At 41.2% G+C, this 21,518-nt stretch overlaps 3 protein-coding genes across 5 annotated transcripts in view; 1 reads left to right on the top strand and 2 right to left on the bottom strand.

Moving 5' to 3' along the window:
- ptdss2 (phosphatidylserine synthase 2) overlaps positions 1-3,009 on the top strand; it is a 28,360-nt gene extending 25,351 nt beyond the window's left edge. For all 3 annotated transcript variants that reach the window (XM_015050751.1, XM_015050750.1, XM_015050748.1), the window contains one exon: positions 1,005-3,009. In XM_015050751.1, the coding sequence (XP_014906237.1) occupies positions 1,005-1,179 (175 nt within the window). In that variant the 3' untranslated portion in view covers positions 1,180-3,009. The remainder of the gene's footprint in view (positions 1-1,004) is intronic.
- Positions 3,010-4,000: 991 nt separating this feature from the next.
- On the bottom strand, positions 4,001-14,517 carry tmem168b (transmembrane protein 168b). Its single transcript, XM_015050753.1, has 6 exons — positions 14,512-14,517; positions 14,151-14,153; positions 7,189-8,327; positions 6,172-6,314; positions 5,810-6,084; positions 4,001-5,218 (listed from the first exon to the last, which is right to left on the bottom strand). The coding sequence occupies exons 3-6, from the start codon at positions 8,323-8,325 to the stop codon at positions 4,671-4,673; spliced, it is 2,103 nt and encodes a 700-aa protein (XP_014906239.1). The 5' UTR covers positions 8,326-8,327; positions 14,151-14,153; positions 14,512-14,517; the 3' UTR covers positions 4,001-4,670.
- On the bottom strand, positions 9,561-18,805 carry samtor (S-adenosylmethionine sensor upstream of mTORC1). Its single transcript, XM_015050754.1, has 5 exons — positions 18,523-18,805; positions 13,898-14,039; positions 13,669-13,782; positions 12,658-12,772; positions 9,561-12,389 (listed from the first exon to the last, which is right to left on the bottom strand). The coding sequence occupies exons 1-5, from the start codon at positions 18,680-18,682 to the stop codon at positions 11,757-11,759; spliced, it is 1,164 nt and encodes a 387-aa protein (XP_014906240.1). The 5' UTR covers positions 18,683-18,805; the 3' UTR covers positions 9,561-11,756.
- Between the last annotated feature and the right edge of the window lie 2,713 nt (positions 18,806-21,518).

Below are 21,518 nucleotides of genomic sequence, written 5' to 3'. Positions count from 1 at the left end.
GTCGCGTCTTCAGGAGTTTTTCTGTGTTTGCAGAGCGACTTGTTCAAAATCTACAACATTCTTCACAAACTCCACTACTAAACAACTGAACAGCCAGGTCTTGTCCGTACAGGAGCTTCATGTCTTTGAACATGGAGCTTTCAAGGTTTGGAAAATGTTTGATTTCTGTGGGGAAAAAAGAGCTTTATGTTCAAACTGCACTGATTTGTAGAAGTGAAATTCAACGTTCGATTAAAAAAAAAAAAAAAAAGCCTATTTACCAGATATTTTTCATACATATAATAAAAAGACACATTTTCCCCTCACTGTCTTAAGTTGAACCAAACATTTCTTGGTTTATGTCAGATAGAAATGCTAGAATTATTTCTGATTGCTAAAAACCAGAAAACCTACCGAAAACATTTTTTAGAGATTATTTTGTAACTTTTTTTTGTATATTGCGTCTCAGCAACCAGTGTGAGACAGAAAGTTACTCACATTACATATTTGCTTGGATTGTTTCAACGTAATGAATATTTATTATTATTCCTCATGACCCAACGAGTTATTGATTCATGTAACTGGAATAAAAGCTTATATTTTATTAACTGTTTTGTTCTTGGACCACTTAAATATGGTTGAAATTAATAATAATGATAAATTGTCATATAATGGTGAAACCGTTTTCTTTTTAGTTCCTTTGTATCTTTTTTTTTATCTCCAAAGTGTGGTGCTGAAAAAGTTTGAAAACTTGAAAAGTCCTTGAAATTTCCTGTGGGAAAAGTTTACGAGAGCCAGATATAAGCATGCCTTTTACTTTTCAGGAATGCATCAAATTTGTTTGTTTTTTTTTTTTTTGGTCCCATTTTCTTGTTTCAAATTGTAAAATCTGACAGAAATAATGTATTTTTTTTTCCAGGCTTTTACATTTTCTCCACCACATTGTTTCTTCTTGTCAAGGAAATTCACTCCTAAGACAATCCTCAGGGCTAACTCCTCGTTTCCTGTCCTTCCCAACTTCACAGTGACATTACGCTCCGTTACAAAGAGACGCGCCGGCGCAAACAGGAAGCGCCTGTGGACTGGGACCGCCAGCTGGGGAACGGCAGCCCGGGGGCGGCGGGAGCGGCGGGTTTGGCATCGTCGGGCCGCAGCAAACTGAACGGCAGCTCCGACTCGCTGCGACAGAGGAAGTCCTGAGAGGAACTGAGGGGGAAGTTTGTGCAATGACACGCGTAGAGGCAACCAGGTGGACTTACTCTTGTGCCTACAGCAACAACTCAAAGGGGTGGGGGGGGGGTTGCCATGGTAACAGAAAGTTTAGTTGCTGAAAGGTGTAGTCAGTCACACTACAAGAAGTTACCTCATTCTGCTTCTTTTTTTCTTTTTTAAACATTGGTGGAGCTACGCTCTGTAAAAGTTTTTGTTCCCGTCTCGAATGTTCAGGGCTGACGGACTGAATGCACTCTTTGAATCCGATCAGTTTCCATTTTTACTGCAGACGAAACGCCGCGAGCGTCTGCAACATTCCCTCCTCTGTAAATATTCCCGTTTTCCGTCGCGAAGGTAAGAGACGTTGCCGACTTCCTGTCGGCCACTGCTATGCAATCGGAGAATCTGGGATTTATTCATACATTTAACAATCACAAAGTGGAAGTCAGAGTCATTTTTGACGGTTTAAAGCTGGTCCCAAGTACACAAGACGATGTTTATATGCTGTTTAGGTAGGCTTTTTATTATTATTATTATAGTTATTAATAAGATTTTAGGTCGGTTTCCAGGATGTACGAGACTTTCAAATGGGTTTACAAAGTAAACTGAAAATGTTAACTTTGAGTTAAAGAAAAATCTTCATGTTGTCTTCTAATTATTTGCCTGGTGATGTAATCGTTTGGGGAGGAGGGATGTGCGGTGGGGTGGTTGATTTTTATCTCTGGCTTGTGCTGGAGTTTCGTTAAAATTGTTGAAAATCAGGTTGTTGGTGCAGGGGGAAAAAAATAGAAAAACAAAAATCAAGTTGTCAAAAATACCGTCTTTTTGTGACAAGATTAGCTAAATCTTTTAAATTTCACAAACTTGATATAAGCTTATTTTTCTCTGCCTGAATAAGGTTTCTTTGCCGCCTCGTTGTCCAGTAAAAGTACTCTCAGCCTTTTTAAGCATCTCCGTTTGGGGTCAAGAGAAAATATTTCAGGATTAGAACCGAAAACCAAAGCTAGGAATCTAAAGCTGGGATTATTTAAGACGTGTATGTTCCAAACCTGTAGACTCTGGGTTCATTTAGAAAAAATGGTTTTTAAAACTGCTTTATGTCATTTGTGATCGCTCTGCAAAAAAGCTAAAAGGAAAGAAACTGTTACCAAAACTTAGTGTTTTTTTTTTATGTGCTCCTTTGTGACAAAGATGCTGACAAAAGTCGACGCCGCCTGTGAATCACGGCTTCTGTCCTTCCTGCTGTGGGATCTAGCGCGTCGAGACACTTGTAGTAGAGTTTGTGTAAGTAATCGATTCAAAAGCAGGAGAATTTAGAAAACTGACTTCATTTTTGCCAAACACTAGACAGAAACATGCCATTTCTTGTCTTTAATGAATACACTGATTTCTGTGCAGTTATTTCTCAACATATATTCTATTTATCTGATGCATTACAATTAATTTTTTCATCCCATCCTTGAAAGTTCCTCCCCCCAACCCCCAGATGGTATTTTGTCATTTAATTGATTTAAATATTTTATCGTATTAAATGAAAGTCTCCAAATTACACTTGAAAAGTGAAAATAAAAAAATCAGAACAGGAAATTGAATAAGCATTACCTAAACAAGATTGTTTTCCATGTGGTTGTTTGCGGGGTTGGTTAGCATCTCTTTCTGCCACACGGGGGCGCTAGATGTCGTCGTTTGAGCTCCGTGCAGCCATGTTTCAATGTACTTTGAGTAAATGTGAACATGTTAGGGATTATTAACAGGATTATGCTGCTGCTCAATGTAATTTTATAAAGTTTTTTTTTAATAAAATCAATAAAAACTGAACTTTAATGTGTCTGGTTAATATTCTAAATATAATTGAAGTTTTTTGTTTTTTTTTGTTTTGTTTTTTTTGCAAAAAGAGGAAGAAAAAAGTTTGGACTTTTTAAAATTAGAAGTACATCTTGTCATTTGGTTGCCAAGGCGACAAGCCTGTTGCATTCATGCTGCATGTGTTGGTCAATCCATGGTTTCAGCATTATGATGAGGCCAACTGGTTGGATGACATTTTCGTTGTTGCCATCATGAAAGTTTGCCAATAACGGATTACAGCAAACACTTAAGTTTGGAGAAGAATGAATCGTTTTAAGATCATTGTTTCATCATACTTTTATGAACTACAATAAAACTATTCGCTTTTAGCTACATCTCCCAGCATGATGTGAAATAACATTGTGGTTGATGGTTTTATTTTAACCGAACGATCTCTTTACTAGATAAGCACCCTGTTGAGCTTCTTTGTTTTGTTCCAGGAAATGTTTGGGTCTGTTTCAGGAAATAAAGCGAGTCGTTACATATGCTAAATACTACTATTCCACATTTTGTCATGTTATAAAACCAAAACTTTAACTTTAGGGGGCTTTTATTTTTTACCAACAAGGTAATGCGTAATTGAAAAATAAAAGGTCAAAAAATGTTTTAATTTTTTTGCAAAGATCTGAAAAGTGTGGTGTGCACATGTTCCACAGCAAAATGGTGCCACCAGGTTTCATCTTGGAAATTGAGTGTTCAAGGCAATGAGCGACATTGCATTGCTTAGTACATCAGTTACTTATGGAGTACCACAGGGGTTAGAGCTCGGCCCAATTCAGTTTTACAGTAATATATCTGCTGTAGTTTTCAATCTGCACTGTATAATAAACTGATTAGGATTAATATCAAAGTACATCTTTCCACAACTTTAGCATTTAACAGCTGATATGTTCTATTAAATAAAATCCATTGAGGTTTACAATTGGAATGTGATTAAAATCATGAATTCTTTTGCAAGAAAGAATAATTTTAAACCAGTTAAATTCCACTTATTTTATTGCATAGTGTAGTTGATCTTTCACCCATTTCCTCACCATTAATCACTTTCAAACATTTAACTGATTCTAAAAAAACTTGCATAGCCTATTAAACTAATATCCAGAAAGATTACATCTTCCTTTGGTTTATTAGAAGTACTGCATCTCTCCTTACAGTGCTGCCTGAAGCAGCTGGAGTGGGTTTAGGAAATTCCTCTTAGAAATAGTAGAAAACATTCTTGAGGACAAAGCAGCAACCTGAACATTTCAGAAGCTATAAGTATGGAAACAAAAAGAGTAAGAATCATTTTTTTGAGCGTAGCATTTGGTTAAAAATGCATGTATCCGAGACACTTTGGTTCAAGATTAAAAAATAGCAGAGCACGTCATTTTTTGGGTAAAAGGCAACATGTGAAGCGAAACAATTCAACGCGGAGTCAGATTTAACAGGAGAAAATGTGCAAAATGGTGAGTTCAATCTCACTCACCGACCTTTTGTTCCAAAAAAAAAAAATATATATATATATATATAAAAAATCCGACATTTAGAAGAATAAAAAAAATCTAAATGGCTAACATTCATTTTTCAGTAACTAACAGGATGCTGGTTTAAGTAGCTGCCACATTAGTGAGATAACAGCAGCTGCCAATTGGTCCCTATGATGTGACCAGTTTGAAGCCCTGCTGGGTGTCCAGTACAGCTGGTGGGAACCAGTTCAGCTTGATTCTCCTCAGGTACCGCAGACAGAAGCTGCAGACCCCCAGCAGCTTGAGGCCGCCGCACCACACCGCCAGCTGCACCACAGGGTAGGTCACGCGGGGGAAGTACATGCTCCAATGGTTGGTGACGTCGCTTCCTGTCGGCAGGTGCAGCGTGTAGTCGCTCCAGTGCCTGGAGACGCCGTAGGCGGCTGAGATGGCCCGGCCCCTCTCGGACCAGCGGACGCCGCTGCTAGGGTTGCAGTTGTAGTCCACCCACTGAGTGGTGAAGTCCCCGAGCTGCGGGGACTCCCGCCGCTCCGCGTTGCCGGCCCACTCGAGCGACGCGCCCTGCACGGCCACGTGCAGCCCCTCCACGCGCCGGACCTCTTTCACCCAGGGCAGCGAGTGGTCGCAGTCCAGCACGACGATGAGGCGGGAGCAGAACTCCCCGTTCTTCTCCCTCCACCACTCCACGAGCTGATCCAGGCGGAGGACGTCTCCACCTGAGCAAATGCACAAAACCAGATTAGAAATCCATCGGACATCTCAGGGCATCTGCAGGCAAACGGAAGAGTTTTTAAGGCCTTAATAATGCTGCCTTGAATGTAATTTAAGACCAAAAAACTATAGGTTGGGCGATCCTGCTGGGTACACCAACTCAAATTTATGCCCCTAAAATCTTAAGACTATTTTGAATGAAGTTTAAGACCTGCATCATGACAAATCTACAAAAGAAAAATTGTGTTTTATTCAGTAGTATCAAGCTTTTTTTTTTTGCCCAGAATTTACTAACATTGTACATTTTGGGTACAGAAAAGAGCCAGTGATGGACACAAAAGTCGTCTAGCCAACAGGCCGTAAAATACACTGAAATAATGGATGCAAAAGAGCTACCTAGTTTGCAAGCGTATATTAGCTAGCCGCCGAGGCTAGTTAGCGGTAGCCTCAACTGCCTGAGTCACAGAACGCAGTGAAGATGTCTTAATTTAAGGCGTTTTAAGGCCTTAATTTTAGATGACTTTGTAAGGGTGTGCAGACACCCTGTCTCTTTCAAAAAGCAGATCAAGACCGTTTCAGTTTGACGGACGTCCCACCTGCCAGGGCCCACTCTCCGCTACGGTGCGTGTGGCCGCTGTAGAAGATCACGTATGTGTCGTGGCGAGGCCCGTCTGTTGTGCGGAGCTCCAAGAAAGACTTGATCTTCGCCTGCAGGGTCTCCAGGGTGATGCCGCTCGTGGAGTAGTCGCAACCGTAGTTTTCGATCAGGTGGCAGGCGAAGAAGCGCTGCACGCTGCTCAGCATGCCGGTGGAGCGCTTGTTCAGCTCCTGCACCTGGTCTGGCGGCAGCAGCAGGGGCTGGCCGTCAGGACTGACGGACCCAAACGGAGACGCATTATAAATTTAGTGGCTCTTACCGTTAAAACTAAGCGGTTTGGTTCATTGCAGCGCCACCTACCTGCAGAAGTTGGTGGGGATGACCACAGCATAGCCCACGCAGGTCCCACCCAGACTGTTCCCGAGCTCGTAGAAGAGTCCGTGAAGCAGACACTCCAGGGGCAGGATGAGCAGAAACGTACTCATGAAGATACCGCTGGACTCCTGCCGATGGGTCACACAAGGCAAACGTGAAGCTTATCAAAGGTCTTATGATAAGAATTTTGATTCATCATTCTCACAATAAATTCCAATTAATTTTTTTTTCTTCTTTTTTTTTTTTTTAGAAAAAAACTGTAATGCTACTGGAATGTTTCTACTATTGTCCCCAATGTTTGTTCAATTAGCGCATCGATAAATAATTCAATTTTAAAATATACTGCTCAAAAAAATAAAGGGAACATTTCACTTTAATTTTGTGTGTGGCTCCAAATCCAGGCCTCCATTGGTTAATAAATTTGATTTCCATTGATGATTTTTGTGTGATTTTGTTGTCAGCACATTCAACTTTGTACAGAACAAAGTATTCAGTGAGAATATTTCAGATCTAGGATGTGTTATTTGAGTGTTCCCTTTATTTTTTTGAGCACTGTATGATGAAATGCAGTTGATGTGGGCAGTTTAGTGATACAAGTCACCCTTTCTGTGACTGATACCCTAAAGAAGCATATTAGAAATGGGAATGTTTTGCGTTTGTGGTCCTCTCACTGCTGTGCCATGCGTCAGTTACCTTAAAATGAAGCAATAAATAGTCACTTTTGTTATAATAGTATCACAAAATATCGCAATAAAACTTGAATCCCTAATAATGCAAATTTTTTCTAATTAAAAAATGCAATTTATCATTGAGCAAATAAAAAAAATTGAGGTAGAGGTGAGAATCTACAATACAGAAAACTGAATTTCAAGATGGATTCTGAAACTGAAGTATAGATCTGAGCATCAGCACATATCGATACTTTATAGTATCGATTGATACTGATACCGACTATATATAATAGTTGGTATCCGCCAGTCTCTAATGAATTATTGTTCCTACCTGCCAGCTAAAAACAGCCACAGCAACAGTGGACACCAGCGCGAAGAACACCAGGTCTGCGGAAATGAGGCAGAAGTGCCTCATACCCTTCGAGGCCATGATCTTCTCCAGGCTGGAGTCCTCTGGGCCCTGCGTCCAACACAGTCTCTGGCAGTCACTGAGCTTGTTGTGAAAGCCCCACACAGTGATCACCAACACCATGTGGCAGATGGCCCAGAAGAACACGCACACCACAAAGCCCGGGATCACCAGGTACCACTGGTCCGAGTCCCGAGACTTCTGAGCCGCTACGGCGACGAAGGCCACCTCGATCGCCAGCAGAGGCAGGATGGTCAGGCGACGCCTCAGACCGCTGGACACCAGGATGGGCCGCCAGCGCTCGATGACGGAAAGCCCGCTGAAGTAGGAGTCCAGCAGAGGGTCGCAGATGAGCTGGCTGAAGAAGCAGGCGAGAGCGAACGGGTTGGCGTCGATGCTCAAGCACTTCAAGAAGAAACTCCCGGTGATGCATGTGAAGCAGGCGAAGTTGGGGAAGGCCAGGAGAGCCTTGGTGCGCAGGGTGACCATGACCGCACCGAGAGCCACGACCAGCACCATGACGCTCAGGGACTGCTTGATGAGGAGCGCCGTGCTGGCTGCCGCGAAGCCGGTCAGCTCCAGGCGCTCCGCGGAGGTGATGAAGGCGGGTCGGTACCGGGTGCAGCCTAGCAGCCGCTCCAGCAACGACCACAACGTCCTCAGAACCACGCTGGCCAGCAGCAGGTAGTTGGCCGCGCGCTCCTTGACGTCGGCCTCCAGGCCGGGCGGGTTGAGGAAGCTCAGGAGTCCCAACAGGAAGCCGAACCACAGGTGGAGGAGACTCAGGCTGAGCCGCTCCATGTCGAAGAAATAGTACAGCACGCAGGCTGCTACGAGGACTAGCAGGGCCAGGATAAGTACTACAAGAACGATGTACTCCGCTGTTCCGACCCAGCGCGTGTAAAGACCCAAACTCAGGCCCAGGAGCAGCTTCAGACCGGACAGGTACCCGAGACACCGGACCGACGACCACATGCTCACCTCCCCGTTGACCTCCTCCAGCCGGGTCATGGCTGCTTGGAGGCAATGGCTTAAACAGTACCGAAGGAAACGAAGCATTTCTAAGTTTTTAAACGTAAAAAAAACCCCGTAAATTTTACGATTTAAACTTTGTTAAAATCCCGCGAGAGCACAGACTCCAGATTAGCTGGAGGACTTGTTGAGGTAAAACACCAGCAGCAGAGCGGCTAACGCAAATCCGTTACATTTCTAACTTAATGTTTCATTTCATCTGATATCCAGTAAAGTCAGAAGAGCTAGCGGATACAACTCTGAGATATAAGCCAAGACAAGTGCGAGAAGCATAGCAGTTGAAAGTTTGTCCCATCTAAACTTCAGTCAGATGACAACCGCCATGATTGTTTACTCAGTACGGCAAGTGCTGAGGGTAATAAAAGGCGCATACGCCAACAGTTCATTTAAAACACAGGTGTCAAACTCCAGTCCTGGAGGGCCACTGCCCTGCAACTTTTAGATGTGCCTCTGCTTCGCCACATCTGAATAGAATAATAGGACTCTGGAGAACTTATCTACACAAGAAGGAGGTAATTAAACCATTTCATTCCAGTGTTTTGTACCTGTGGCACATCTAAAAACTGCAGACAGGATCCTTGATGACTTGAGTTTGATTTTAAAAGATGATAATCACGTGTTAAAATTCTAGCTGAACATTATTTTCGGGAACTTGACGATGGTAAATGTCGATTAAAACCTTGAAAACATTAAAAATGTAGTTGGGTGGATTAACTGGACTTAAAATTATTTTGACTAAGTAGTTTCATATTAAATTCACATTTTCCTCCAAATAAATATAGTTTTTAACACTTTTGTCACGTAATAAAAACAAACCTATGTCGACCCTGCACAAAGTACAGAATGAGTTTGTAGTGCAAGCAAAATGATGCATGATTTTTAAAATGTAAAAAAAAATTGTCTATTTATAATTATGTCACTTGATTCCATACATGGACTATGGCATTTCACTGCAAATATAAGTGTTTTACCCATCATTCTGTTGCAGCACAGCTCAAACTCAGACTAGATGGAGCGTAGCTGTAAACATTATTTTTCAAGTTTTACCACAAATTCTCAGTGAATTGATGGCAGGTCTTCGGCTCCACACTGGGTCATTCTAATATCTTCATGAGCTTTGCAGTCTTTTTAAAATGCTTACCTGATGTATACCTCCGTCTTTCTGATCCTTATTTGTTCACTAAATGTTCTCTAACAAACTTCAGAGGCATAAATTGTGCAGAAAGTTTTGAATATTTCCAAGTAAGCACACATACACTTAGTTGTTTTTCAGTCATTTATAAAACAGTAATACAACCATCCTCTAAGCACACATTGTTCTGTATTGTTGAAAGTGTTGATAATGACAATGAACCATGCAGATAGGCCAAAAGAAAACACTGGAAGACACTTCACAAACACACCTCAGAGTACTCTGAATATGTGCAGTCAATATGGTTTTTCTGTTCAGAAGAATCTTTAAAAAATAAAATACAGAGATGAGAACAATGGACTGCACCAAAAACTCTTTTTTTTTCTGTTCCCTTAAAATTATTTAAAAAGAGAGAGAGAACTAAAATTGTTTTGTGTGCAGTTTGGCCAAAGAATCGTCACAATTGGCCCAAGGCACCTTAAGCTTAATGGTTGTGTTGTCTGGGCCTGTTGTTGCTTAGGAAACGCTCCTCCTGAGGAAAACGGTTACATTTCAGCACCTTTTGGGATGAATCCTAAAAGTGCCAGTCACAACATCCTCATTCACACTCACAAACCCGAACACACTCTCAGGATTGGACCCGTCCAGGGGCCAGAGGGAACACATGCTAGCATTTCATCTGGTAGTGTCTTTAGCTAAATCCCCCCTATGTGCAAACAGATTTGTTGGCACCACAGTAAAGACGACTTTCCCATCACTGGCATAATGTCAGACTGAAAACCGAAAGAATCCAACCTTTACTTTGAGTAAACCTCAACAAAAACATCAACGTCCCTGTTTGAGAACTCCAATAAATACGGGCACTTTTTTGGTCCTAGCATGAAGAACGTCAACATGCGGCGTTTGTTAAAGTCTTCTGGTACTTAAATTGGAAGAGTGTGAGCAACAACGCTCCAAAGGGATCGATGTGAAACAAAGGATGTTCACTGTATGCTACGATGAAGGATTTGTGATATTGTAAACCTGGTAACCTTGTTAAAAATGGCATCAAGGGTTTATTGAAAATACCAAGAGATTTGAAAAAAAATACTCTACCAGAAAAATGAAAATGGGGCATCATTAGATCTTTAAGAAGAATAAAGGGTCAAATTAACCTGGTCGAGTCAGAGCCTAAGTTGAAATTGTATGGAGTGCAGAACTTAATATTTATTTTTCTTAATGTGGAATTTTCTTTACCACTAAACAGATATACACAAAAGTTGGTTTTCAGTGCGAGATTATGCCGTTTTAAGGCGCTATTTTTTTTATTTTATTTTTTTTACAAATCTTAGTAAGGGTACCAACGATTTTGTTCCCATATGTGCAAATCTCTTGACTCAACGTCAGAAAACGAGGAGTCTGGGTTTGGATAATTTAAGCAACCCTTTTCACATTGATGTTCCAGATAAATTGGATTCAAATCACAGATGTGCGATGCTGGAATATATTTTTATTTCCAGCAAATTAAAGGAAAGGAGTTAATATTTCGACACGAAGATAAGAAGAGGCGGCGAGTGCAATACCTAGAAGTCGTACCTTGTTTGACAACAAGTAAACGGTCACATATTCACCCAAGAAAAGTAACACTAAAAGTGTCTGAAATGCTACAATTAGAAGACACAGAAATAATTCAGAAGATCTTGGATTAAAAATGGTGTCACCACACTTTACACAAGACAACACAGATGTTTAGTCAAGATGTGGGTTTTTTTTTTTTTCTTTTCTTTTAGGTTGGGAGAACCAACGGTTTAGCTGCATGACTGTGAGAGAAGCAAGCGTTCCTTCCCAGTCTCTTCAGTGCAAAAAAAATAAAAATAAAATAAAATCAAGCTTCTGTCAGACTACTGGAGTTGCTGGTTTCTTTTGGCTTTAATACAAGCAGCCTGCAACACTAGCTTATTGAAATAGGGACAGAGTGCAGAATGTAAACGGCCTGAATTGTAATTGCTGAGAGTTGATTGCTGGAGATGGACGTTAAAAACAAGGGGTAAGGAGTTGGGCTATCTTCAGGGCATTCAAACTCTTATAAAAGCTTTTGTTGTTTTTTTTTTTAATCAAAATATATCCATCTTAGTGTCTGTGTGTGCGTGTTTGTGTGGATATGTGAAAATAATCTGTAAACTCTCTTTCCCACTGTGCAAACTGCATTACGTTTCAGTAAAAGGGTTGGGGAAATGGGAGGAGAATGCAGCAGGTTTAGATTTGGCAGCGCCGTAGCCGAAGGGAAGAAGACAGGCAGACATGGGACGTCAGGAGGGGTCAGTGGGAGGGGAAGCCCTGGTTCTGCCTAACTCTGAAGTAAGATGGGATCCTCGAACTCGTGAAATCCTGGAACCGAGCTGCTCTGGCTCTCGCCAGAGTCGGAGTCGTATGGCGCGTCCGGCAGCTCGGTGAAGCCCCAAGCCAGCTGGTCGTCCTCGAAGTCGGAGCGCAGCGGCAACGCGGCGCCACACTCCTCCTCCTCCTCGTTGGAGCTGAAGTCCTGCGGGATGTAGAGCATCTCCGGGTAGTTGCGGGACACCAGGTCGCTGGTGGTGGCCAGGGACACCTTCCGGAAAGCGATGAGGTGCATGTGGGCGTACTTGACGTACTTGTAGCGCTTGAAGCCCAGCGACTCCACCGCCACCCGCCAGCTGCGCATCATGAGGGCGTGGCGGTTCTGGTGGGACGAGTCGGGCGTGATGATGAGCAGCAGGCCGTGCAGCTCCAGCAGTTCGTGGGCCTTCTTGCAGCAGATCCAGCGCTGGTACGGCGAGGGGAAGTAGGAGAGGAGCAGCGAGAAGACGACCACGTGGAACAGCTGCGCCGGCAGTGCGTCGATGGGGCTGCGGAGGTGGCGCAGGAAGGCGTCGACGGCATCGCCCGCCAGCTGGAGGGGCTGCTGGAGCTGCAGGTTGAGGAAGTCGCATTTGTGGACACTCTGAAAACGAGACGCAAATCAGAGAAAGTTGTTGTTCTGATGAAACCGGCGGTCGCTTAATCATACTGGAAGCTGCAGGTGCAGAATGGAAAGTCTTTGATGCTTTGCTTTCTGGTGAATCAGAACCTTAAAACCAGCCAACCACAGGAATGGCAACTCCTCTACATGAGTCATTTCTGCTGTTTCTGCTTCGTAATATGAGCGGGAAAGCCTCATGCGGAGATGTAAACACATCCATCTACTTTCAGTGATCAGAAAAAAAAAATACCTCAACTGCTGGCACTATGTCGATACCGACGGTCAGAAAGTCATCGAACTTCAGGAAAGGGTTGAAGCAGCTTCCGACGTCCAGAAGACGAATCTTTCCCAGCTGAGATATTGAACTATGGAAAAGAAAAAAAAAATGGAAGAAGCAGGAAAATGTTTCATTAAACCTGAGAAATCAATGGTTTAAAATATCCAACCTTTAGTTTGAGTCCAAAGTGGAAGCGCACATGAAGGGTGCATTCACACCAGTCCTGTTCAGTCTGCTTTACATGAACGCTGTGTGTGTCCAGAAAGTCTGGTTCGTTTGCTGAGGTGTGAATGTGCAATCGAATTTTGACACGGACTAAAAAGCAAACTCTGCTCCATCTAAGAACTTAAGTCTCCGTTCGGTTTCATTGAATTGTGGCTTATGTGAATGGCAAGCGGACCAGAGGCACGCTTCAAAAGCAGGAAGTGGACTATAACGCACAGCATTCTGGGTAAATACAACAAACCTGAGAATCTCCCAGGGGTGGCAGAAAAGGCTCCGTGTTTTACCAAAGACAAAAGAGAAATCCTGCAGCCGCTAAAATCTGACGTCACTCCATTTTTTACCTTTTGTTTAGAAGAAATTTGCCCTCAGTTTCTTCTTCAAAAGTTTTCATCTTGTTTCCTTCAGTAGTTCTTGCTGCAGTGCCACCACAGGTGAGGGGTGGGAAGGCAGCTTTTTAAAAGTTTATTTTATTTATTTGACACAAAAGAGTGTGAAATGAGGCACACCAGCAGAACATGTAACAAATGCTACAATTTTGGTTTCCAATCCAGTCGAGTCTGACGGATTGTCAGGGGTGAAAAAAACCCTTAAAGATGTTATTTTTTATTTTGGTTCCCCTGCTGTCACTGCTTTGCCATCTTTTTTCAGTCGTACGTCACCTAATCATCTCCTTCACAAGGTTAGATAATTACTAGCTGCTCAATTAGACAGACTTTTTTTTTTTTTGCAATTAATTTTTTTTTTTTTACTTGAACCCACCTGGGGATGGTACTGTGTGCTTGGCCACTCAGACCCAAGGCATGTGCAGCACTCTTCTCATCCTTTTCTAACATCCGCTTCATTCCGCCATCCAAGAAATATTCTTGACAGACACTGAGGAAGTGAAATCAAAACCAGCAAATCAGAACCTTATAGGGCGTGTGTGTGTGATAAACATGCAGTTTGTGGTTTCAGTTGGTTTCAAACTGAAACGCTCGCTCAGTCGCACCTGCGACACCACTCGATTCGGCCCTCTCCTTCGCACTTTTTGGTCCAGTGGCTGTCGGCGAGATTCTTCATGGCGACGGCGTACTCGCTGAGCGTCTGCTCGTCCTCGCAGTGCTCACGCCAGATCTTGTCGAAGTCGCCCACTGAAACGAGGGAAAAGACGGCCAACCGATCAACTCAGACTTTCAAAAGGAGCTGCAGTCGCCAAACATCTTTTACTGCTCGGACAAAAGCAGAGTTTCAGCAGGTTTCACCGACTGAGATTTAAGAGCCATCTGAGTGAAATTAAGATTGATATCACGGCAGAAATGTACAAAACAAGACTGCATACTTCTGAGATTAACTAAAACTCCTATGACATTATTAATTTGAGTTGAAGACACTGATTAATGCTGCTTTTAATCTTTTTTCCTTATTTGTCTATCTGTGGCTCTCTAGCCTCTACTCCTTTTTCCTGTTCTCTTCATTTTCAGCTGTATTTATCTCCATAGTAACAACTTTGTTGTGATAAAATTCCTCAACAGGTCAAACTGGTGCTACACCATTGTGTTTAAAATAAAAAAAAAACCCTCAAACTTTACAGTTTGCGTCGCACCACATGCGGGGGAGCAAAACTAAAATTTCCAGGGTCATTTGTGGCTCTTGGCAACTTTGTGCTTCTCACACTGCATATGGATCTCTACAGCCTTAATCCCCCGTAGCAACTAGATTTTTTTACACATAGTGGATTAAAACATCGTATGGGTTGGCAACAAAAGTGAGCCAGTGAGGAAGACGAACTTCGTCCAGTCAGCCGATGATAAATTTGCATCATGATGGAGGCAAAAAAGCCAGCTACCTAGACAGCAAGCAAGCAAGGGTATATTAGCAGCTAGCTAGCTGTAGCCTCAATTGTCTCAAGTCAAAAAATGCAGCATCTCTGAGTGCAATTTAAACTTTTGCCTGATAGAAAAGTTTCGGTAACACTTTATTTGAAGGGGTTGAATAAGACTGTCATGACACTGTCATAAACATGACATAACACCTGTCATGAACATGAATAAGCCTTCATGAATATTTATGACTGTTGTCATAAAGCGTCATTCGGTAAATTATGACACTTTTAATACAAAGTTGACATTATTCAAAATGTCTTTGTTATGACAACTTGACATTAACCAAGAAATCATTACTGTTTAAACTTTATCTTTAATAACATAAAGTTACCTCATTTTTAAAGTGCAATCAGTAATACTTTTATAACAAATTTATGTCAGTAATGATTTCTTTTTTAATGTCAAGTTGTCATAACAAAGACATTTTGAATAATGTCAACTTTGTATTAAAAGTGTCAGAATTTACCAAATGACGCTTTATGACAGTCATAAACATTCATGAAGGCTTATTCATGTTTATGACAGGTGTTATGTCAGTCTTATTCAACTCCCTTCAAATAAAGTGTTACCAAAGTTTCACTAGAAAAAACCCCCAACATAGAATACACAAGATTTGGTAGTCAAAACTTGAGACTTGTTATTCATGCATTTAAGGCCAATTGACTTTTTTTTTTTTTTTAATGAATTTAAGACATTTTAAGGATGCGCTGACACCTGGACCAAGAGCAACCACTCACAGCTTAATACTTTTTTTTTTTTTTTTTTGCTCCTCCCCTTTCAGAACTTATTTTTTTTTGGAAAATCATTTTTTAGGTGATTAAACCACAGAAGTTCTTTGTCTAAGATTAAAATAAAAACAAAAAAACAGGTCTGCAGAACTTCCCATCTGGAGACCTTAACAGACGCCAGGAGCTCGTGGCATCCAAGCCGACGAGGGGAGAAATCCCATGACCGGAGGCCTGAGAGAGAGGGATGTATCTGATTTGGAGGAGAAGCAGGACAACAAGACGAGTGGTTGTAAACAGAAGCGCTCTGAAAGCATGACTGCTGCGAGTCGATGCCAAGCCTTCTGGATCATGCTTTACTTATTAACCAATCATGAGATCTGTTAGCAGGGTCATTTTTTTTAAGCTATTCAAGTCTCCAAAACAAAACATGAAGCCAAACTAAAATCCTCAGGAAAAATTTAGGATTATGTTTTAAACTAGTGCAAAAAGATATACAACTGTAAACTCTTTGCATTGTTTACCAGACAGCTGGTGCAGACAGATTTCTGCTCAAAGTTTGCCTGCTAACTAATTTCCCCAACACATCGTTTTCTTTCTGCTTTGAGATTTAGGAGTAGTGAGAGGAGGACGCACATGTTTTCGATTTAAATGCAATCAAACATAAAAAAAAAGGAGAGAAAAGAAAAACAACCAATGTAGCTGGAGATCATCTAATTTGTGATCCTTGCTGCTCTTAAAATCAGGAAATTGACAATAAATCCTGGATGTTGCTGCAAGCTGCTGCTGTTTGTCTACAGTTGCGAAATGACTGCGAGTCTTTTTTCATCTTCACGAGGTAAAGATTTTCCATCTGCCATTTTGATTTCTTTTCTGCTTCTCGCCCACACAACATGTTCCTGGAAGGACGACGCATTCCCCCAGAGAGATAAAGCGAGAGCTGGCGAAGCAGCGGCGGCGCCGAGTGCGATGTAGGTGGCTGAAAGAAAAAGTTTGAAAACGGGAGGACTTAAAAACTGAAATTATTCGAGAAGATGTTGTTGAGCTGTCGGGCAGGCAGAAGGCATTAGTCAGTGCTGATGGGTTGGAGGAGGGTTTTTCCAAACTTCCCGTTTTTTTTTGCAACAGAGGGTTTGCTAAGAAGGCGGGCAGCTGCTGATGAAAATAAAATGCAAACCTGTTTTTTTTTTGCACGCTATTATGCACTTTCTGTACAAAACAGCAAAATTTAAGCAAAGCCTATATGCAATGATGTAGCTCCAGGTCACATTTAAACTAGTAGAAAATATCAAGTAGGTGTGAAACCTCTCAAATGTCTTAAATTAAAGAAAAACAAAAAAACTTTACATTTTGTCACATTAATACTACAGTACTTTCTCCTCACTTTAAGCCGACAGAAAGTAGCAGTTAACAGCGAGCTGAAAGAAAACGATTGGTTTTCAAAAATTTCTTGCAAAGAAAAATCTGAAAAGTGTGGCGTGCATTTGTTTTCAGCCCCCTTTCACTCCGATTCCTCGAAACACCTCGAGAAGCGAACATGCTTGCAGAACAGTAATTATACCTCAGTAGAAATTCAGCATGCACAATATCAGAATAAAATGATCGCCATGACGATGCTGACTGTGATAAGCCCCACGATTTTCTGACTCTCCTCTGTCTTTACCATGACATAATGTCGCTGCCAGACTGTAAACTAGTAAAAATACACATCAGGTGTGTTTGAAAGGCAATAAAGGCAAACAGATTCCATTTAACTGATCAAATATAGTACTGAGTGTAAATGTATGACACTTGAAATAAAGCCTGCGACCAATTGTTGCCTTCAGGCAGTCATGACGCTGCATGTTCTGCATTGTCTGGTTGTCAACTCTGATTGATTATATTTTGTTTGCCAGCCAAGGTAGCTGGCAAACAGATTTTTTTCCCCCATCAAAAGAGATGGGGAAGTTGACGTTGAGACTGGGGGTTTAAACATAACGCTAGACTTGCATAACTCAAGTTTACATTGCTTTTTAGAATGGCTCAGTCAAAGTAAAGACATGAATCCAATTTAGTATCAGAGAATACAAAGGTACGCCACACTTTGCTGAATTTTATTCATTAAAAAAAGACATTAAAACCATCATTTTTCTTCCACTTGCTGGTCTATCACGAGGTATAATTTAACCTGTAGAAATTGCAGCAAGTAGGAAAACAATTTACTTATTTTTTTATTTGTTTGTTTTAAATTATTAAGTGAGATTAGGTGAAAGTTTTATTAGCCTACAACTGCAAATCAACATTGTGACTGACGAGGCAAATTAGGGGTGAGTTGCAGGATCTTTGCATGCAGACTAATTTACCTTCAGTAGTCGAATTTCACTGAAGCAGGAATTGTATATTTGACTGCAATAATAACATTGTTTGCATAGGCAACAATAACTTCTTGTCAAACCTTGTGCTTAAAATGAATGACAAGATTTAGGACTCTTAGAAACAACACGCATCTAGATAGGTTCATGCACAATCTGGCAATCCGGCTCCCCGTGCATATCTTGATCTGTGGGGAGACTTAATGAGACAACTGCGGTAATCAGGCTCCGATAGATGGGAATCTTCATAAACAAATAAAAGTGCGCTGTAATAATTACACCAATGTTTACTCCGTCTACACGGTTATCTTTTATTGGCGCTAGCAGCCATTCATCTTGGCTCCTTTAATGATTTTCATGAGTAATCCATCAAGTTTTATATGGACTGGGTTTGCACCAGTAAATGATGTACTTATACTGAGACAGATAGTGACGAAAACAACAATAACATATTTTCTATTCAACATGTAAGGGATTTAAAACGGCCTTGCTTGTGTAGAGCAACCAGCTGCCTGTGTGTCGGCTGCAGTTTAACCCCCAACCAGCTAGCAAATTCAACAACAGCATTAGAACATGTTTACTCGCTCAAATGTGAAATAATTTAGGATTTTATATTAACTTAATAGCTCCCCTTCTGTGTTAGCGGCTACAGACAGAGCCAGACAGCCTTCTTACCCTCTCTGTATTTCCTGCGCAGTTTCCTGTGGACGTTTTTAACCACCCCAGACAGCTTCTCCTGCACCTGCTTGCAAGGCGCTTCTCTCGGAATGGGCACACAGAGCCTCCCCTGGAGGTTCTCCGTCTCCCCCGTCTCGACCTTGTCCCCAAGGTTCATAGCTCGGCTCCTCCGACGCTGCCTCGGAAAGACGCTTTTCCCCTTAACAAGACTTGCAACCTGACCCGGCGAAGCAACCAACAACGCGAGAGCCGATTGGTTGGCTTTGACTGATGCGGCTCAGAAATGACAGCTTGTCGTCCAATCACAGAGCTCTAGATTCGTGCTGCGGTCTGACGGTATGTCGTGAGGCATTTAAGTACGGCAGTAAATGTCATTGTTTCCACTAAGAAAGGCACAAGGCCATCAAAACAACGTAAAATATTTATGGAATAGCACATTTTAATTCCTATTTTTGCAAACGTTTTTGGTTTATAGGGATTTAAATGTGCATAAAAAATGTTCTACCACAAATTAAAACTTTTTGTAAAATGTGTATTTTTCTTGATTCACTTGGGTAAGTCAATGAATCACAGGGTAATAAACTTACCTGGGGAAAAAATTGCTGCAAAACAAGTCCAGACAAGTGCTCAACACAGCCACAGGCGGTCAGATGACCTTTCGCAGTCCAGTTAGTGACCAACAACTGGACTTAATGGACTTAACTTTTCCCAGGGATACGATTTCTGTCATGGTGAAACCATGAACTTTAATGTATATTATTGGGGGCGGGGGGGGGGGGGGGATGGGGCAACACAAACTAGCACATAATTATGGTCGTAATTATGTGCTAATTACGACCATATTATCTACCAAGTCATATTATCTTTCAAGACAAATCGGTAAAACCCTTGAGTCACCTCACTATAAATTCATCTGACTTATGAAGGCCTCAGATGTTTGTTAGAGAATATTAGAAAACAAACAAGAAGACCAAGGAACACAGTAGTGAGATCAAATATAGAACTTTAAAGCAAGGTTAGATTAACTAAAAGCTTGTTAGAGATGGCAAAAGATTTTGTTGGAGGTTCCCCTTTAGCAGGACAACAACCCTAAAGATGCAGTCAGGGTTACAATAGAATTATTTATAAAGGCATATTCATGTACCAGAATGACTGAGTTAAAGTCTGGACCTAAATGTAACTGAGTATCTGTAGCAACATTTTCCATTTTATTTTCACAGATGTTCTCCATCCAGTCTGACTGAGCTTGAGATATTTTACAGAGGAATCTGCAAATGTCCACAGTAGTAGTTTTGCAAAAGCAAAACTACATATTTCAGTTGGAGTGAAAGATGGTCCATCCAAGTTCTAGCTTTCCAGATTTTAATTTGTGAAACAATATTTAAAATCATGTATAGTCTTTTCTACCACTTCATACTTATGCATTTGTGTTGGTCTATCACATAACCTCCCAACCCCCAAATAAAGCAATACATGGAGGTTTGTGGTTTTAAGTGTGAAAAAGTTCTGGTTGGAATGAAAACTTTTCTAAGGCTCTGTGAATTACAATAAGAGCCAGAAAATGAGTTAAAAAAACAACAAAAAGTTATTTTTACTTCAATGTATAATTGTAAAAAAAAAAAAAAGATGTACTGATCATACCCAGAACTCATACAAAACCTCAGAAAAGGTTAAACAAGTTTAAGTAATAAATATTAGAATGTGTAAGATCGGTAGTTTCTTCAAATGGGAAGGTGAGTAACTAGGAGGACAAACAGGAAGTAAAATGGAAACAGGAAGTGATGTATTATCCCAGCAGAAGTGGTTTCCAAAGAGATCCTCTTCGGAGACTCAGACCTTGATGAAGTTGAATCCTTGAAGATGTAACAGTATAACAAACCGGGGATTGTTTCACTCACAGGACTGTATAGAGAGAGTATCACTCCATATGGAAACACACATGACTCGAAGTTCAAAATTTGTACAATAGTCTTTATGAGACTATTGTACTAATGTACTTCACTTATCTTGTGAAGTACATTGCATTATGAACTAATTTTCATTACCATTCCTGAAAATAGCCATAAACAATGAGAATTTAAAATAGTTTTTTTTTTTCTGGAACAGAATACACCACTTTTCCACTTTCTTCCTCATTTAAATGGGATTTGGTGCAAACGAAGGACGACTCTAGCTGTGTTACAAAATGTCAACAGTCATAAATTCTTTTAAAATCCCCCTGACAGTTTGAAACTATTCTTCACCCTCAAAATAACTCTCAGCGCATGATGGCCGCAATGCTGTTTATTTAGCTGTGCATATGAGCTCTGAATCCAAATGGGCTCCCTGGGACAAAGCTGTAGAGATCCCCTACTGTGGCTCTGACTGTGTATGTTGACTAAAGATGATCAATTGGTTTTAATGTTATTTTATTTTGTTGGTTGGCATCATTAATTAAGAACCTTTTCATTGCTTTGACTGAAATTTGTGTTCAAATATTGCATACAATCAAGTATTACGCATGTATGTTACATTTGGGGGTGGAGGGGGAGAAAAGCCACTTCTTGTCAAATAGCAAAATGTATTTCGTTGCTAGGTTTTGTCTACAGTGTGAGGACAGTGTGTTTTATTTATTACCACTACAGTAATGCTTGTAAGCAGATCAGACATCTGTCAATGGTATGCTGCCATTCAGTGAGCTGTTAACATTGTAGTTACCAGAACAGGTGCAGGGTTCAGAGCAATATACTCTGACTATATGTACTCCACCTGCACCGCTAACAAAAGTCTCCATCTTTTTTTATTTGAGGGCTACGTCAAACCACCAAACAAAAGGTAAGAAGTCTAAACTCATCGGCCATGTTTAGCAGGTGATATGAGATGTTTGTGCTGATATGCTGTGCTTGGATTCCACCACTGTGCATTGTGTTTGAATATCTCGTCTTTGGGCTCATTTGTCTATATCAGGGGTGTCAAACTCAATTTCACCGAGGGCCACTTCAGCATATTGGCCA

Source organism: Poecilia latipinna, unplaced genomic scaffold (assembly GCF_001443285.1).
Source record: "Poecilia latipinna isolate Pla-1442-1.1 unplaced genomic scaffold, P_latipinna-1.0 Scaffold1008, whole genome shotgun sequence".
Taxonomy (NCBI): domain Eukaryota; kingdom Metazoa; phylum Chordata; class Actinopteri; order Cyprinodontiformes; family Poeciliidae; genus Poecilia; species Poecilia latipinna.
The sequence above is the reverse complement of the archived record's forward strand: the minus strand, read 5'-3'. Positions and strand labels throughout refer to the sequence as shown.

Excerpts from the sequence above, each read along its gene's own strand:
- samtor (XM_015050754.1), bottom strand. The coding sequence starts at position 18,682 with ATGAACCTTGGGGACAAGGTCGAGACGGGGGAGACGGAGAACCTCCAG. Across the intron at positions 13,783-13,897 it reads CGAATCGAGTGGTGTCGCAG|TGTCTGTCAAGAATATTTCT; the intron begins GTGCGACTGAGC and ends TCACTTCCTCAG. Across the intron at positions 12,390-12,657 it reads ACATAGTGCCAGCAGTTGAG|AGTGTCCACAAATGCGACTT; the intron begins GTATTTTTTTTT and ends TCTCGTTTTCAG.
- tmem168b (XM_015050753.1), bottom strand. The coding sequence starts at position 8,325 with ATGCTTCGTTTCCTTCGGTACTGTTTAAGCCATTGCCTCCAAGCAGCC. Across the intron at positions 6,315-7,188 it reads TGGCTGTTTTTAGCTGGCAG|GAGTCCAGCGGTATCTTCAT; the intron begins GTAGGAACAATA and ends ACCCATCGGCAG. Across the intron at positions 6,085-6,171 it reads ATCCCCACCAACTTCTGCAG|TCCTGACGGCCAGCCCCTGC; the intron begins GTAGGTGGCGCT and ends TGGGTCCGTCAG.